The 20046-nt window shown below is 29.6% G+C and overlaps 1 protein-coding gene across 4 annotated transcripts in view; it reads right to left on the reverse strand.

The window, feature by feature from the left end:
• LOC107455349 (CD151 antigen) overlaps nucleotides 1-20046 on the reverse strand; it is a 71807-nt gene that overhangs the window by 13716 nt on the left and 38045 nt on the right. For 3 of the 4 annotated variants that reach the window (XM_016072881.4, XM_016072889.4, XM_071182507.1), the window contains exons 2-4: nucleotides 9846-9917; nucleotides 5264-5455; nucleotides 1056-1130 (exon numbers count right to left, since the gene is read on the reverse strand). In XM_016072881.4, coding sequence (XP_015928367.1) covers nucleotides 1056-1130; nucleotides 5264-5455; nucleotides 9846-9917 — 339 coding nt within the window. Of the gene's footprint in view, nucleotides 1-1055; nucleotides 1131-5263; nucleotides 5456-9845; nucleotides 9918-15906; nucleotides 17184-20046 lie in introns of those variants that run through there. The other variant, XM_016072877.4, reaches the window with a different exon arrangement.

Consider the following 20046-nt stretch of genomic DNA (forward strand, 5'->3'; position numbering starts at 1 on the left):
AAAAGAGAATTCAAAATATAGTTATTGAAGTTACGTTTTATTTTTTTTTCAAGCACCATAGCATAATAAAGTACTGAGATAAGGGGGTGTTTATTCACTGGATCACCAAACGATGAAAAACCAGTGAAGGAACAAGCGTTCCTTTACTGGGTTTTTTTCTAAGTTAATGAAATAAAAGATAAACTTTAATTTTCTTGTACCTTTAGTGATGTTCCGCATCAAAAGTATGTTAAAAATACGAAAAACAACTTTTAACCAGTGAGGGAACAGGCATGTTCCTTTACTGGGCATATATTTCGCAGTGGATGAACAGTATGTATTAATATGTTAACACTTTAATTTTCAATTCATGACTACAAAAAAGAAAGTTAACATTTTTCAAGTATTTATATGTTATAATTTCAAGAATAGGCTTGTTTTTAAATATTTGTATGGCTTATAAATTCATAAAGAGCATTAAAAATAACCAAAATTAGGTGTTCCTTTACTGGGTGTTTATTCACTGGTAAAAGCTGTTCCTTCACTGGGTCTTCTTACTACTTGTTATTTGAACCTCCAAAACTTTAAAACAATATTATGTAAGTTCTCTGCAATTTTTTTACATGATTTGCAATTAGTAGCAAATATGTTGACACTGTCATTTTACTGAAATTACGAATTTTGAAATTAATAAGATTTCTTAAAAGGCAAGCGAAGCTTAAGTGTTCCTTCACTGGTTAGTTTACCCTATTATCATTTAAGCGAAAAATTAACAGAAATACGAACATTATCAAAAGCTGAAAACACTGAAGCCCGTTTAGTTGTAGGAGAAAAACAGAGAAGAAATTAAAAATGAGAACTGGAAATTCTTCAGAGTTTTAGTACTCAATTAAACCGGTTTTGATGTTTTTAATACCATCTTTTTCTCACTTATGAATTTTTTGCGACCCTTAATATCTATATTTTATTTTCATATTTGATAAGAATTTAAAAAATAAAATACTTTAAGGCAGTTTTATAGAAAAATCAGCAGCATAATATTGAAATACGGTACAATAAAAAATCTTAAATCTTACCTCGTTTCTGAAGACGTAGCCTAAAATTCCGCCTACTAGCATTATGATGAATATCATGAAGAGAATGATGAAAAACTAAAAAAGAAAGAAATTATAACATATTATACAGTTGAGTTGGGCCTTACACAGCGTTGAGTTTCGTGGTATTAAGTTGAGTTTCAGCACAGTTCAATTGTACTTAAACTCTACAGCATGTTTCACCTAAATAAAGCTACTTTGATTTTGAATCATAACTGGATACAAAGAAAACAACACGATTTCGAACCAAATATATATAAATTACAAAAGTCTATATCTAAACACATATTTACATGGAGCACAGAGGTGAAATGTAAATAGACCATGCATATCACCATAATTTTTGTCCTCATAATTAAACCACATGACTGTAGCGTTAATCAAGAGAGAACTTTCTAACTTCCGTTTCTCCTCGTTATTTTAATGGAAGAATATCGCTGCTTTAATTTCAAAGTCTAAAATCTTAAAATATGGTGGTTTACCGTATAGATTTTGGTTGTGCAAAAAATTTGTTAAAGGACAAACTTAAACATTTAATAGGTAAGTTTTGTCTCTTTACGGATTTAAAATGATTGTATTTACTATATAAGTGAACTTTTAGCAAATGCACCTTTTCCTTAAAACATCATATGAATCCCAATTATTCCATTTTATTCATTCCAAAATCCAAATTTATAATTTTAAAACTACCTTACAAGTAAAAATAAACGAATAAGAACACAATGCAACCACAAAAAAAATGATAATATAGAATTATTTATTATTAATGCATTTTTCTTTAATTTTAATGCTAAGAAGTCATTGTTGTTTCTTTCTTCGTTTATTTACAATGTATTTTTTTTACTCTCTATAATTGCTTTTAAAAAAAATAATTTTTCAATTTATTTTATTTTATTTTAGCAGCTTGCATTGAATTTACTTAGTTCATAAAATATATTTGCTCACAAAGCAGATTATAAAAGAACAATTGGATTAACAGAACAAAGTTAACTCTTAATTTATACGTTCGTTAATGAAATCGTCAGATCTTTTTAAACTGCAATAATACATGAAAAAAATAAAAAAAACTAGCAGTGATATTAAAGCTGGTTAAACTTAATAACACAGGGGTAAAGTTTAAATAAAATCGTGAATTTTCAAAGAGTGAAGCGAATTTTAAAGTGATGCAGCTTTTTTTTTGTTCCTAAATTTTTATTTTATTTTTCGACGACTTTTTGACTTGTCTAAAATGGTTTATCGTAAAGGCTTTTAAAAATTCCAAATATTTATCAGTTATTTGTATAAATTTTCTGTTTCGTCAGTATTCGCGATCGCAACGAACTATAGGGGGCGTTGTTGTATGAGACGCTTACCTGCGATTTCCATATGAACCGTCATTCAGTTACTCTGGAGACGTCGTTAATGTAGCGTGTAGCATTGCAACGTTCCTTCTTTAATGTGGCTTATTAAATTTAAAAAAGAAAAATGCTTGATCTTCTTTCTTGTACAACCGAAAACAAAATGGTATCTCTTTTTATTAGAGAAGGAATATCCAAAACACATCGGAAAAATATTTGTACATTAACAGAAAAAAATATGTATATTCTTATAAGAGTTAAAACCTAATGCCCGAGAAATAGTATTACTAAATTTAATGATATAACATGAAAGGCCCATTTAAACTTTACATTCTATAGTTTTAAGAATCATATTAGTTCAAAAATTAAAATGAACAAAAAGTATACATAAGCCTCATAATTTTATGAAATTTAATTTTGTAAACAACGTTTTTTGACAACAATTTTTATCAAAAAATTTCAAGTTTCAATAAAAATCATTATTTAGAAACTAAGAAACGTAAAATAAAGAATGCTGACGAAAAAAAAAAAAAAAAAAAAAAAAAAAAAACAATTCTTTTTTGTCGCCATTTTTAGTGCTACGAATATTCGTCTTTGGGATTTGCCAAAAACAAAACAAGATGCAATTTTATTTTTTCAGGAGGGAAATATTTTACCGAAAAAACGAAAATGTACCAATTCCCACAACATAAAACTTTATCTTGGCAAACGTACGTTTTGGAAATGTTATTTCATTTGGAATCTTATTCATCAGAGTTCATATGGCGATATGATTGTTTTGAATCTATGCTAAACTCTATATCGGCTCATTTTCCACCGAAATCCAATTAACTATTTTGATTTTAAATAAAGTGTTTTATTTTATGAACTGTCGCAAAAATTTTAAGTGTAGATTGGCGGCACTTAAAAACCGCCAAATCTGTAGCGGCGGTGGCGTTAATACGTCGTAAGTACCGAATTTTTATTCCATACTTTTCTGAATCATATTATTTCAAACATTGGAATATACAAGAAGTATACATAAACACATAATGTTATACCATTTAATTTTTCAAAAGTATTTTGAGAACAATTTTTATCAAAAAATTATAAACTAAAAAACGGAAAATAAAGAATTCTTAGGATAAAAAAAACGATTTTAAGAATTATTAACATTGAAATAAAAACTTTCATATTGTTTCTTTTTTTATTATTCTTATAGTTCTTAATCAGACGTAAAAAACCATTCTGTAGAGAACCATCATCAAATGAAAAAAAAATATTTACAAGCAAATTTTTTATTGTAAAAATCATTGCACTTACCTGATTTATGATTCCCGGAGAATTCCAAAATGATAAGTTCCTTGTTTGAAAACTTTATTCTCAAATAATAGATACATAGTTTATACCTTCATTACTTTTAGATAACATACTACACAGCAAAATTTTATAATTGATATGAATTTGAATATGTAGCTAAAAACAGAATAGCTGAATTCTAGTTGAACTTATTCTTTCAAAATTAAAAAAAACTTACCAAGAAAACGATTTAAATTAATTAAGAATCAGCACAAATGGCACTATTTCAAGTAACTTGGATAATTTTTTATTGTTGTTTTCCGAATTATATGGATACAGAAATATATACTATTCTATAACGAAGAAGAATATGCTATAACTATTACAATTCTGTATGTTCTGAATTCATATTTATTCACTGGAATGACGAAAGCAATGTTGACTTCACTTTAATTCGTAATGAATTGAAGACAGAAGAAATGCATTTTACCTTAATACACACATCTGTAACAGTATCCGAAATCGGAAGTCATCAGTTGCAAGTTTGTTGATAATAGAAATTAAAAATTATTGAGGAATTTTTCTTCAAATGTTTGGCGTGTTCTGTTCCTGAAAGATTTACTAATATTCTGGAGATTTTTTTCAAGTTCTTCGGCCTTTTCCTTAGGGAAATTTTGTTTCTTATTTGCTGCTAAAAAATGGCGTCTGATTCAGTCAATGACTTTGATGGAACTAAATGAAAACGTGATAAATTAATGCCCGATATTTACAGGCTCCCGCTAGACGGCGTACTCGAGCGTTGCGATCGCGAATTATGTGGTGAAGACAATGTTGGGTGATTTGTTTTTTTGGCAATATTATGCTTGCCTTCATGGCTAATGGGATCATTTGAATCAATTTTCATGCTTTAGGAATAAAAAGTATAACAAAACAAGGTAAACAAAAGTACACACAAAACAAGGTGAAAAAAAAGTATACACAAAACAAGGTAAATAAAAGTATACACAAAACAAAGTAAAAAAAAGTACACACAAAACAAGGTAAAAAAAAAGTATACACAAAACAAGGTAAAAAAAAGTACACACAAAACAAGGTAAAAAAAAGTATACACAAAACAAGGTAAAAAAAAGTATACACAAAACGAGGAAATAAACAAAAACCCTATCAAATTTTAAGGAATCACTAGTGTGAAAAGCGAAACTGGAATCATGAAAACCTGTTTAAATGCCGGTGGAAACAGAAAGGAATCGAAAGTTAATTTTTAGAACCACCAGCAAGTTTTATCAAGCAATCAAATTGGTTTGATGTTTTTCATATAACCTTTATCAATACTGATTTGATACATTTCGATAACAATTTCGCTTCTTTCGCACTTAGATAGTAATTTGTGATTCCTAAGGAGTGTATTTTTTGAACAACATTTTTGAACAGGATTCCAAAAATATATGTTAAGGGCAGCGATTATGAAATATCTTGCATGTTTTTGTCAAAAACATTAAACAACACGTATTCATCTCTATAGTTTCTTTAATTAACCAATAAATTAAAACACAAAAAATGGAGTGTAGTACATACCGTAAGAAGCATGCATTTCACTTCTTTAATGGCTCCAAAACAACCCAGAAATGAGATAATCGTCACAATCACACCCGTGGCTATCAGAATTATGGCCGAACTGAGGTAGAGATCGGTACCCAGCAATCGTTCCATGAACGATCGATCTGCGATCGTCCATATCCCGACTGCGAAAACAGCAATTCCACATATCTGCAATCAAAAAAAAAATATATAATAAATTTAAAAAAAAAAAAAATACAAACTTAGAAAAGATGCGATGCGAAATACACAGATTGTCTAAAATACATGCCAATGATCAAATATTTCTTTATCGCAAATATTATAACGTGAAATTATTTCAAACGAAGTGATGCGAAATACTCAGATAGTCCAAAATATATGTCAATCATCAAATATCTCTAAATCAGAAATATTATATTGTGAAATATTTTCAAACGAAGTGATGCGAAATTCACAGATTGTCCAAAATATATGTCAATCATCAAATATTTCTAAATCGGAAATATTATAATGTGAAATTATTTCAAACGAAGTGATGCGAAATTCACAGATTGTCCAAAATACATGGCAATGATCAAATATTTCAAAATTGGAAATATTATATTGTGAAATATTTTCAAACTATGTGATGCGAAATACTCAGATTGTCCAAAATATATGTCAATCATCAAATATTTCTAAATCGGAAATATTATAATGTGAAATTATTTCAAACGAAGTGATGCGAAATACTCGGATTGTCCAAAATATATGTCAATCATCAAATATTTCTAAATCGGAAATATTAGAATGTGAAATTATTTCAAACGAAGTGATGCGAAATTCACAGATTGTCCAAAATACATGGCAGTGATCAAATATTTCAAAATTGAAAATATTATATTGTGAAATATTTTCTAACTATGTGATGCGAAATACTCAGATTGTCCAAAATACATGACAATGATCAAATATTTCAAAATTGGAAATATTATATTGTGAAATATTTTCAAACGATGTGATGCGAAATACGCAGATTGTCCAAAATATATGTCAATCAGCAAATATTTCTAAATCGGAAGTATTATAATGTGAAATTATTTCAAACGATGTGATGCGAAATACACACAGTTTGTCTAAAATATATGCCAGTGATAAAATATTTCAGTATCGGAAATATTATAACGTGAAATATTTTCAAGCGATGTGGTGTGAAATACACAGATTGTCCAAAATACATGCCAATGATCAAATATTTCAAAATTGGAAATATTATATTGTGAAATTATTTCAAAATATGTGTTTGACGATATCAAATTTGACCCCAATTTCACCCTAGGAGTGGAACGGCGAGCACTTTTAAAAGTTTAATTAGTAATTTCTTCTAACAGATTTGGATTTTTAAGGAAAAAAAGTATCTCAATTTGACCTACAGGTGGAAAAAAACGTATACCAATATAAAAATTCATTTAATATTTTTTCTATACACCATGGGTATTCGGTATTCACTAATTAATTCCTCGAAAATAAAATGTTTATAACAGCAGGTAATAAAACGGAATGAGATGCTGTTTAAAAAATTTTTATTAAAAAATAGTGTTTTTCGCGAATTTTGAGCTCAATCCAATTTTTCAAACAAGCTTCTCCATATGTATCTATTTTTTTCATTGCCCATTTTCAACCGTATCCAGTTTTTTCAGTTTTTTTCGAAAGTGCACTTTTCTTTAAATATTTTTAGTTTGTAAAAGATATAATATGGACTAAAAATCACCTCATGAAAGTGATATTTCAGACATTCGAGAATATTCACGCGTTTTCTTAAAATTTTGAAATTATTTATTTAATATCTTTCGTAAATTATGCCAAGTAAGGCAAAAATAGATTTTTGTTTATTTAAATAACAATTTTACTATAAATAAGAAAACATTTTTTGTTATAACCGTCGCTGAACGGCCGACCCAATTTAAAGTTCACGACCGATGCTCACCTCCGTAGCCCTGTAATTTTGAACCCAATCCAGAAGACAAGGGTACTTCTAGATCAAACATTCTGAGAAATTTGCCTTTTTGGCGGACTTTCTTGATGGAACAAACCCGCTTTTGCGTTACATGGAGAGGAAAACCACGACGGGAAACCACCACCTCCCATGGTAAGCAAGACGACAAGGGGATTTTAACCTATTATACGTCTACCACTGAGTGTATTTTACTTCAGTACTGATGGTGTAAGCCGGAAGCAAAATTCGTATCAACAAGGCACTGTTGGGATTCGAACCTGGTTGACCTTATTAGGGACCGAATGCTCTATCCCCTTAGGCACAGCTGCTTGTTTTAAGTAATAGCTGATAATTTAATTAAAATTTAATGCGCTTGGTTTAACGGGAATTTCATTAAAAATACGCGCGGTGCTCAAGGTGTTAAGTATCTTTTTCGAAGTTTTTCTCCTAGGAAAAAAAAAAAAAACACCACAGTTATACTGTCTTTAACTCGAAACAATTCTATTAATTACAGACAATATACTCTTGTCGTAAAGAATTATTGTGGCCTTAGAATGGACTTAAATAAGTTGTTGAATTCTAACGGAAAAAAAACTGCCAATTTGTCGAGAGTTCTCCTATTTTATTGAAATCTTTAGAGTCAATGAATATTAACGCATTTTTTACCAGCATAATGAAACATTGAAGTAACTTTTCAAATATATAAATAAAAGAGTAGATCATTTCATTTTCACAAAACTATTATAAAATTACTATACTTCATATTTTGTGTTATTTTTTATAATTAGAATAGGGAACGCTGGTTAATTGTGGACAAAATTTAACAAAGTAGTCATAAATAAATGTAAAAAAAAAAATTATTGCAGCTATAATAAGAGTATATTATTTCTAATCATTTCGACAAGTTAGCTGTAAGGGTAATGCTCATAAATTTTTATTTAAATATAGGAAAAAGATAAATGGCAACGCTTGCAATCTTTGAAGACTCATCAATATAATGAAAAAAAAGACGGTAGGCTAGTTTACGAATGTTGAGTTTCAACGCCCAATTTGAGCTTTTCCTTAAATAAAGTTCTTCGACGAAATGTATGAAGTTGAAAACATCTACACCCTCAACATACTTAAAAGAAATGGTGTTTCAACTTTAATTACCTAGGTGGAGTTGAGTTACAAGAGAGGCCGATTTTGACAGATGAAGTCAATGCTAGCAAGCTTTGTATACTTTTTTTTCACAACAATTACCTTCAGATTTATTGGGGTACGCCTCTTAGTGCCTAACGTGTCAATTTTATAAGCTTATTTCCAGTTTCAAGAAGGTTAGAAATTAAAATTAGTTTTTGAAACCCAAGAATTTATGACTTTTACTCTTATACTCTATTTCCAAGCAGGATCAGAAAGATTTGTTTAAAAAAAAATTTTTTTTTTAATTTGAAATATGCTACCAGGGGTGTCAAACTCGCGGCCTGCGGGCCGCATGCGGCCCGAGATGAACATTTTTGTGGCCCAGTCAATACATCCGACGCTAAGTAAAAATAAATTAGAAATGCGAATTAGAAAGGAAACTAGCATATCAAATTATAATATACTTTATTTATAAACTATACGGATCATTTTAAATTGTACGCGCGAAAATGTAAAATTCTAATTGGTTTGCGGCACCTGCCATTCCAGGGATACTGCATCGTATCAAAAATACGCAGAAAAAATTTCAAATCTTAGAACGGAATTTGAAACAAGGCTTAATGATTTTAATTCCTCGGAAAACAAATTTTGTTTGTGTTCGTCGATTTTCTCAATAAATATAGACTCAGTAGTATGTAAATGGAAGTGATTGAGATTCAGTGCGACTCAAATTTGAAGGCAAAATTCATTGAAGTGGTTATGCCTGAATTTTACAAATATTTACCAGCAAGGTTTGAAAATACTAGAAAATTCGCATATGAAATTATTTCCATGTTTGGAAGTACTTATCAGTGCAAGCAATTATTTTCTGTTATGAATGGAAATAAATCTCCTGTCCGAAACCGTATTAATAACGCTCATGTTGGGTCAATTTTGAAGGTAGTCTCGGCCAAAAAAATTTCTCCCGAAATAGGAAAGATAGTAGCAGAGAAGAGATGTCAAGTATCAAACAATAATTTAACTTTATATATGTTTATTACAATGTACTATTCGAAATAAAAATATCTGTTTCTATGAACATTGATTTTTCTTTTTTTTTGCGGCCCACCTAAAGTTAAGCATTGTTTATTTGGCCCAAGTTAGCTTTTGAGTTTGACACCCCTGTGCTACAACAATAAAAACAATTGGATAACTGTAAGTGACGTCGTCGTGGGTAAATCTTGCCGATTCAAAATCCAATCAGGCTAAATTTTAGAACACATGTACAGCTGCTCCGACCATTGCTGGAGCAGTAGCAAAAATGTAAAATCAAGTGGTAAATAGTGTGAGAGAAAGATATGCAAACCCATTGACTTTTTAAAATTAAGTTTTGATTCTCATCAAAAGTGTATTACTCTGCTACATATGACATTGGATGCTAGGGATTTTACTTGGGATAATTGTGAGTACTAGGGATAACTTACACAAGTTGATAGTACTTACCAGTATGACACAGTTTGCTAGGAAAAGAGCATATTTCACTACTTTGGCAAACCCCTCCACCATTCTCGGCAGCTGCAAAGACAAGAACACTTGAATCAGAGGGACATACTATTTAGGGTGTTTTACTTTTGATTATAGAATAAAAGTTACATGTTTTTACTCTTGATATTTTACATTTGGTGACTAAGCAATAAATTGAAGTAATCGTTTGTATAAACTGGGCTGAGCAAACACAAAATGTATGCTAAAAACGCAGGGAGAATCTGACCCATGATCCGTCTACCACTGAGGATACTTTATGTCAGCCCTGTGGTCGGTGCGAGTCAGGTGCGGAATTCGAAAATCAGCCTTCACTGGGATTCGAACCCGGTTCACCTCATTGTGAGACGAGAGCTTTATCCCCTGAGCCACCACAGCTCAAGAGCAAGTTTTTTCTGTTTTTTTTTTTAATTACCGTCTATGAACAGCCAACCCAATTTTGAGTTTACGACTACTGATAACAAGCTTAATCCCGTCCCACCCCCGCAAGGGGGCACTCCGAAAGTTTGAAGTAAGCATAACAGTTCAATTACATGAGCAAACATATTCAAAATTTTCAAATTAGAGTTTTAACAAATAGGTAGAATATTAAATATGAAATCCAGAAAACAGTGCTACTTAGAAATAAAATAAATACAAACAAACATAATAAAGAAAATAAACAGTAACAATCAGAAGAGATATTGATGTCGTATCTTCAGTAGGGCTGCAAAGTTAATGAAAGGAAACAATTTCACAAGGAAAATATGGGATGTTTGTAACTCAGAATATAATTACAGCTGGCACAACACTACTAATATATATATAAACTCTAGGAACACAAGTGATTAAAATTTTCAAAATGAGGAATCACATTTGGGCAGAGATTGACAAAAGCATGAAACTAAAGCACAAAAATCATTTTAAGAGAAAATTCAAGTAAAAATCAAACCATAACAGGTAAATCAATAAGCCGTGATTTAAAGTGTATCATTCCTAACAATAGGCGGCAAAAGGCCATCAGGACTCAGGGAGGTGCCTTGTTACTAAACAATTTTCTTATTATTTCCTCAATTCCCTTTTTTACGACTACTGATGTTCAACTCCATAACCTTATAATTTTGAACCCAATCCAAAAGGCAAGGGAACTCCTGGATCGAGTATTGGGAGAAATTTGCCTTCGTGGAGGACTTTTTGATGGAGCTAACTCGCATTTGCGTTACATAGAGAGGAAGACCACGAGAACCTCCCACGGTTAGCCTGACGGCAAGCCGGTAGACGGCCTAACCCATGATCCGTCTACAATTGAGGATATTTCACGTCAGCACTGTGGTCGGTGCGAGCCGGATGCTGAATTCGTATTAACTGGGAGACACAGCTCAAGAGCAAGCTTTTGACATTTTTGCTCCTATCATATGAAGCATGCACAAACAATATGTAAAACCAGTAGACAGTACTAAAATACTCGTTAATTTAAAATGCCCCCCCCTTCAGCGATGCGCAAATGATATGCTAAAAGAGCAGATTCATGGCTATAGTTCTTATTTAATATATACTCTCAATATAGTTTATTGTATTGACACATATTTAGTTGCTGATTCTAAAGGAAAAAATTTAAAACTTATTTTGTTCCGTTATTATTGCAACTATAACTACAATTTATTTTTTAAATTACCATTTTATTTTACGTTAATATAGATTTTTATATTTTTTCCACCAATAAGATCATTTAGTAATAGAGCGAAAAGCTGACTCTCAATAGTCTCTCTTTATTAAAAAAAATGACCTCTTCTTCTGGGTGCCTGAATTTACGTCATATTTTGTTTTGCAGCGTGATAAGTATAAGACTATTAAAATTATGATAGGGTTTAGAAAAATGCACAGGAAGTACAACAGAATAAATAATTTATCATTTGACAACACTTAGCAAAAAATACCATGTGGGCCGCTTTGCAGTCCGCACAAATGCAACTAAAAAAGTTGAAATTCATAAAAGTTAGTCATTTTTTTGTAAAGTTAACGCTTGTTTTTTTTAGAATTTTAATTTTTCTCAGAAATTATTTTAATTTTTAATACGTTTTTCGCGATTTTTTGTTTTTTGCAGCCTGTTTACGCTTTGTTGTACGAAACTTTATCTATCTCCAGGTTTTTTTTTTTATATTTAAGCTCATGCTTGAGATCATGTCAAAAAAAAAACAAAGAAAATGATAAGATGCCAGAGAGATAAAAACCATTTCCTATTAGAACTATCATAATGATATAAGTTCCGTTAACGAGTAAAATTAGTTTTTTCCCCCATCTTATTTAGTCACACAGTGAAACTTTTTTATTTAGGTATTTTGTTTCGTTTTTAAATCCGAGCAATCGTACATTTCGCCACAAATACCATATTAACAAAAAGTTCTTGCACTAAACTATAATATTTATGTAGTTTATAAACAAAATGATATTTGTTTTAGCGGAAAACGTCGATTGTAAGGGGGAGGGGGGCAATGACGAATGAGAGCAATCACGGGGGTTGGAGAGTAAAGCCCCGTGCTTTACAATTTTTTATTCATAATTTTAAGTACATATGTTCACAGAGCATGGTTTCCATAAAATTTATTCTAAAAGTAATAATAATTTATTCAATTTATTTATTGTAAATAAGTCAGATACCGTTTTAAACATGTCATGAAAAGTGTGATACGTTGTGTGATTACTTTATAAAAAAAAAGAACATCGCTTTTAGTTTTAAGGCTTCAATTTGGAATGATAATCAAAATCAAAAAAGTAATAACAATGGCAGAGAATAATATTATGAAAAGATAATTAAATATTAATAATTATTAAATATTAATAATTATTAAATATTAATAATTATTAAATAATAATAATTACATATTAATAATGATTAAATATTAATAATTACATATTATAACTATTAAATATTAATATTTATTAAATATTAGTTAATTAAATATGAGTAGATATTACACGTGAATTCCGTTAAATAAGAGAAAAAAAATATGTAAACGCTCTATAATTATCATAACAACAGTTATGAATTTTATGCTGCTGGCAACCAATGAAATATGTAATTTTCCATGAAGAACCATACCACGTGATTTATCTGGCTAATTAGAATTAACCGACAACAATTAAGAACAGTTTTAGACCGTTTTCTCGCTAAGTTATATAGAGATGTAAATTTAGAAAAAGAATAAGGTTTCAGTGTGCAATTCTTGTTTAATTATAGGGAAATATTTTTTTACTGTACGGACATTGTCCGCTATTTGTAAAGATATACTCTTATAAGTTTTTGGTAAATAAAATCCGAGATCTAGTTATAATAAATAAAATATGTGCAACATTTGCATCATAAAGTCAGAACTTTATTCAATGAAGTCCCGAAGAAAAGTTCGTTATGTAGAAAAGTTGCTAAATAGAAATACACTTATAAAATACTTTAAATATAAAAACAGATTTTAAATTCATCAACATATGATCTATCATCAACACATGATGAAATATCTTAATCATAAAAAAAAAAAAATTGTAAAGAAAAAGAATAAACCAATATATTCTCCTAGAATAAACTGCATTTTCAATTTTCGGAAAAAAAATAATTTTATATTAAAATAAATGAGTTTTAATGACATTCAAGCATGCATTTAATATATTATCATACACTTTTTAACATATTTCATTATCTCTGTAAAATATGATAAAATAAATAATAAGTTTGAATTGTTTAGAATTATTTTAAGAAATACGGTAAAAAAATATTCGATCATAAGGAAAGGCTCACAATCGACTTCGATATTTTGTAGTTATTTTACGAAGAATTTTTCATTATGTTTTGGGCTCCCAGGAAATTTTCTCGTTATATAGGAGTTCGCTACATAGAAATCCGACTTATGAAAAAAAAAAGGAAAATCCATTATTTTTTGATTTTCTGAACACTAGAAGTGCTGCCATTCTTAAAAAGAAAACATGTAATTTACACATTTAATTGCAGAAAGTACCCCAAGCTCAAATAGTTTAAAAGATATTTTTACCAAAGAAGTCAAAAAATGAATTGTTTGAGGTTTGGAAACATTAAATCATTTTTCTAATAAATTGTTTTTGCTAAAAAATATGTTAGAGACAAGCTCTTTTCCCAAAAAAATAAATAAATAAAAAATATCAAGAACTATTTATTTCTGGAAATAGATGTTAAAAACTGGTTGTCAAAATTACAGTTGATATATTTCAATCGGCCTATTCTCTAAAAATAGATTCCTAGTAGATAATTTTAAACTAATTAATGCATAACATTCTTTTTTAGGGACAGTAAAGTAATAGATATGGAACGGACGGTATCTACGAAGTCTTTAGGAAATATATTTTCACAACAATTTGGCATAAATTATTTTAAGGCATCTAATTTTTAAAAATTTTATGATAGACAGCGTATTTGGTTAATGGTGTAATTTCTTTCAAGTCAGATTATAGCAGTTTCCCTAAGTTATTTTGCGATTTCAAGAAGAAAAAAAAGAGATTTGTTTGTTAAATCAATTAAACAACAACAAATAATTTTAACAAAACTTTTAATTCACCAAGAATTTTAATAAATATGATTCTAAGATTGTTGGAATCTCACCAAAATTTTAGATTTTATTGCGTCATTAAGTCTTATGGTCGTTTTAATTTTTCCAATTAAAGCATTTACAGGCACAATTTTTCAATAAATAAATAATAATTTACAGTTTATTTCATGATCATAACTTTCCTGTTTATTTTATGGTCACTATTTTTCAGTATATTACCTGATCATAATTTTCCAGTATGTTTTACGATCATAGTTTTCAAGTATTCATAACGAGTCTTACAAATAAGTACACTACTGTTCATCAATTTCAATACCCCTGTTTTTTATTTCTTTATAATTTTTTTTATCAAAAGCACGCAAAATACTTTAATTTAACCTCACCAAAGTTGTTGCTTTTAAAATTCCTTCAATTAATTTTTGTATTGCTAGTAAAAAAAGGAAATCAAAATACTTAAGCCCATAGTCCAACCACAAAAATTTTGGGATCAAATTTTGATAACTATATCATAACATGCACAGGAATCTGTTTGACAAGTTCATAGGAGATAAATTCTAATTATTATAAGATTGAATCGTCTGAGAGTCGAATCAACTTCAACGTCTTTGGGGCGACATAGAATCCGAAACAATCAGAAAAACCAAGAATAAGCCCCGAACATGTGTGGTGAACATGTTACTGAAAGTAACTTTGGTTAACCCTTTGACGACGGGGGGACAACGGTTTCCCTTATTTATAATTTAATTCTGATGCTCTTATTACAAATAAAATAATATTTTGGTATTTTTCAATAATAAAAAAACAGTTTAATAGTAAATAAAAAAATTTGTTAGATTATCGGAATTATATTTGTACTAAAATATAAAATCTGGAGAAAGTACTTGGAAATTTGCTTTCCTTCATATTCAAAAATTTATCATTAATTGACTTTGTAAATTAAAAAGAAATTAAATAATAAATAACCGTTTTGTTTATATCTAAATAGCTGCAAATTTGAAAATTTATTGGATAGAAGTTAGCTGTGTTCGAAAGATTTTGCTTTTAATGCAGAAAAAGACACCGCTTTTTCATGCTGTATTTCATTACCATAAACTTCTAAAATGCTTAATATAATATTTTTCACTTATTTTGACTTAAATTAATACAAAATAATAAAAACAATGAGAAAAACATGCTTCATAAAAATTCTGCGTCAATGGTAAAAGGGACAAAATTAAAAATTTGAGACTAATTTATATTCATGCTTTTGTTATGAATTGAAATGTTTTTATTTTATTTATTATCTAGTTTAAATGAAATATTTCGATACCAGAGTTTAAAACTTGACGTATTTCTTGAAAGAAAAAAAAACTGAAAATAAAATAAAAATGGGCACAATGCAATTATTGAACTGTAATGTCGATAAATTCATGTTTCAAAGTTGCTTGGTTTTTAAATTAATGTGAATTTATGTGACACTCTAATTTACCTACCTTGTATTTATGTGAGAAATGATGTTTCGCTGTCTCACCGGGCAGAGGTCCTCGAAAAGAAGCAGCATGTCCAGCGTGTCCAGTAGACGTAGATGCCATAGCGATTTAAAATGATTTTAATCCAAGACTTTCACTTTAAAAAGATACGAAGATCCGGACTCTTCAGATATATTTAATTGACATTTACTAAGTTCATGTACCTCTCATAAATTCAAGTTTTTATGGTAACTATCCTAAAATTGACTTCTTATATAAGTCCGTCAGAAAACGTTACAAATACACCAATGTAGAATGTGCTGTTTTTGTCAAGAAAGTTGATAATTTCGGGAAAAAGTTTCTGGTAAAAGCTTCAAGTATTTTTTCACAAACAATTCCAGAATGTATTCTTTTCTTCTTCTAGAAATGTTATATACAATGAGTGCTTCTAAATAAAGTTTATTGCTCAAATATTTAAATTTATAAAGAAAGAATCAAATATTGAAAATATGAAAACTTCAAAAATCATCAAATTGAAAAAACACGAAGTTTACTAGCTGCAAAACTAATCCCGTTTGAATTCAGACTACTTTTCAACACTGAAACATTAGAATTCATGAACTAAATTTTATGAAAGCAATGATGCTACATATTAAATTGTGCTTTTTAGCGTGATACCAGAAATCAGTTACACATTTTTAACATGATTCTATAATTCCATAATATTTTTCAAATTGATATTTTTGAACAAAATATCAGATTTCGGTGATTTTTTTCCCTCCAGAATTTAATGATGCTTTCGAACGAGATATCAGAACTAAATGATACTTTCCAGAATTAAATGACACTTTCGAACAAGATACCAGAATTAAGCGGCACTTTCCAGAATTCAATGACACTTTCGAACAAGATACCAGAATTAAGCGGCACTTTCCAGAATTCAAAAGACGCTTTCGAACAAGATACCAGAATTAAGTGATACTTTCCAATGACACTTTCCAACGAGGTACCAGAATTCAATGAAATTTCCCAGAATTCAGTAAAACTTTAGAACACGGTAGAAGTGAAACTTTCGAATAAGATAAAAGAACTGAATCACACTTTTCGCCAAACACTCATTTAGTTTTGAGAAACGAAACTGAACTGTTCTCTGGAATTAACAAAAACTAATCCGAGCAACTTTGCAAATTCGACAAGTATTATTGGAATGATTCGAAATCAAGCGGCAATAGTTCAAAGACAGAAACGATTGTATCATCAATTCTAGTTTAAGCGTGAGTAGGAACTCTAGTTAGAGTACTTCAGTGAATGAAAAGCCATTTTTTTTTCTTTAAATTTGGCGTAGACATTAAGAGAGTAAAAACAGGGACAAGGCCATTTATCCCGCCTATTCAAAAGAGGTTCACCTCCGGGTCAAAGCTAGGTGGATTATTATTAATAAAATGATAAAAGGTCGCCAACTTCACCTGTTCTGATACTACTTCTTTGACACTTTCATTTCCAATGGAACAAAATAGAATAAGCAGCCACTGAAATGAGTTTTGAATTAGAGTTGTTTGTTCGATTGATTGATAAGAATGAACTTGATCGATAACTTTCCTTTGAATAATAAAAATACATATGATATATGGGATTAAATGTATGAATTGCTAATCCTTTGGCAATAAGATAAAAAAAAAAGATATCAGACGATGAAATAATTTTTTTTTCAAATAGTATCAATTTATTCGAAAAATAAATTCGATTTTCAGTTATTCTTTTCCATCTTAACCAACATTCCTCCTTTAATTCAGGGATTATTTGGGGTGCGTAAGTTTTCCAAAAATATGTTGGCTATAAGAAGGGTAATTTAGAATAAGGTTGGATAGTAAATAACTTCCGGCATGAAAGTATAATAGAATACACCTAAACATGCAAATTAATTTGGACCTAATGAGAAGACTTACAAGTTAAATGAGAGAAGGACTTTTCTCTTTCAAAAATATATTTGATTTTGTGAAATGCAAATTTTATTGAGTAAAAAGCTACAACACAAATTGCTCATCCTTCAAATAAATGAAGTGTACAATCAAGATTGAAGATCAAGGGGGAACAGTTTATGTTCATTTTTTTTCTTCAAAAATGACGATTTGCTTGCCATTTTGAGGATTGCTATGCTTCGACAAATCACTAACGCGAAAAAATCTTTTCTCCCCGAGAGTTATTACAAATTGAAGATGGGCCGTGATCGAAAAAAAAGGTTCCTGCCTACGCATAGAAAATATGGACTAACAAAATACAGTGAAGAAGGCGATGGGATTAAATGGATTAGGTAAAGATTGAGCAGGAATTTTCAGGAAAAAACGGTTTTGTCCTACCAGATTTTAAAAATTTATTTTTTCACGATATCAAAAATTGGACATTTTGTTTTGAAGTTTGGGGTAATTGTAAATAAATACTTGAGACATCTATGCATATTTTTATTTTTACGATTTCAATTGAATGGTTGGTCCTGAAAATTCTCAATTAAAATTCATATCATGAACATATATTTTAATTAGTTTTTATAAACACAGACCGTTATCCCCTTCCTCTTAAGTTATAATTAAATATCTGATTTATTAATTTCAAAATTTTATTTAAAATGAAATTATTTATAATTTATTTTAACAAAATTCACAAAACGAAATTTATTTAATAATTTATCAAATAATGAACAAACAAGCTTCCAAAATGAAATTTTGAAGGTGGGTTAAGTCACTAAATTTTTGCGGTCCATTTTGAGACGCATGTAATTTTGCGATCCGACTTACAGTGCGCAAAAGAAAGGACCAACACCCTGAATAACTTTTGATCCAATTATCGGATCATCAAATTCTTGGAATTAATGGTTCGAGGCAGTGAGACATTTTTCATGAACTATTCGACCGATTTGGCTAGAATTTTTTATTTTGCCGAGGTAAAATTACGTTCTCTAAAATTATCTAAAAAATTGCGCAACTTACTATACAATCTTTTTTTCAAATATTGTTAAATAAAATAATAAATATTTATTAAAAGTTATTTTTTGCAAAGAAATATCTTTTTAGAAACAAATTTTATAATTACGGGCAAAAATTTTACAAAGCTATCGAGATATGGGGAAAAATGCAAACTTTAGACCGCTGACCAAACTAATGGTACAATATTTCTCAGATTGCAGCTACCTTCTATATAATGGACGGGGGTTGGAAATTCGAATCCATCGAGAGAAAAAAAAAGCTAGGCTTATTTTTGTGTTTGATTTCGTAACTTAAAATATTATCTGCACTACTTAAATAGCATATTAGTGGTCATCCCCTAGAACCATAAAGATTGAATCCTAGAACTTAAAGATCTGATCATTAGATCAAAAGCTATTCAAAAAGGTTAGTTTTTTTCCGCACGTACATTGTGGAATCAATGATCGAATCATTATAATCAAAGTAATTATTAACTGTTAATTATTCAGATCTACATGAAATCGAAGAGGTGATATTCGCACAAACGCGCTTTGACATAAAATTCGAAAATGCGCTAAATAAAAACAAAAAGTCGAAGTAAAAATAAAATTCGAAAATAAAATTGTGTTCTGGCACGCATATTGGCGAAGGATTTTTACCACTGGAAACAACTTGATCTTCAAGATTGCGCCAAAATGAATTTTTTTAAACAAATTAGTATTTTTTTTATTCGATTACAGTAATTTTCGGTAGACGCGCCGCGTGACCAATTAGAATTGCGTCCAAATAATATGAGCTTGAAACAAACTACCGTAAAATAGTTCTCCATGGGGGAAAAAACTAATCATAAAAATTTTTTAAGATTTGCATTTGTCGAAGATTTTCGAAAAAAATTGGTGACTAATTTTGATATTTGGCAAATAACTAGAAATCCTTAGCGAGGAGACTTATAATATATATAATCTAAGTTTGAATATATCAGATATTTAATTATATATATATATGTGTACCTGGCAGTGGCACTTAACCTTAAAAAAACATCAGTGTAAGGTTAAAATATCGAATAAATGTAATTATATCCACGAATAAATTCATATCAAATCGAATGTAATAAATATTTCGGACATTCACCAAAGCATATCTGTGATTGTCGACATACACCGGTGAGGGTCCGAATGTACAAGAATGTAATGAAATATTCGAT

The sequence above is a fragment of the Parasteatoda tepidariorum genome, chromosome 6 (genome assembly GCF_043381705.1).
Source record: "Parasteatoda tepidariorum isolate YZ-2023 chromosome 6, CAS_Ptep_4.0, whole genome shotgun sequence".
Lineage (NCBI taxonomy): Eukaryota > Metazoa > Arthropoda > Arachnida > Araneae > Theridiidae > Parasteatoda > Parasteatoda tepidariorum.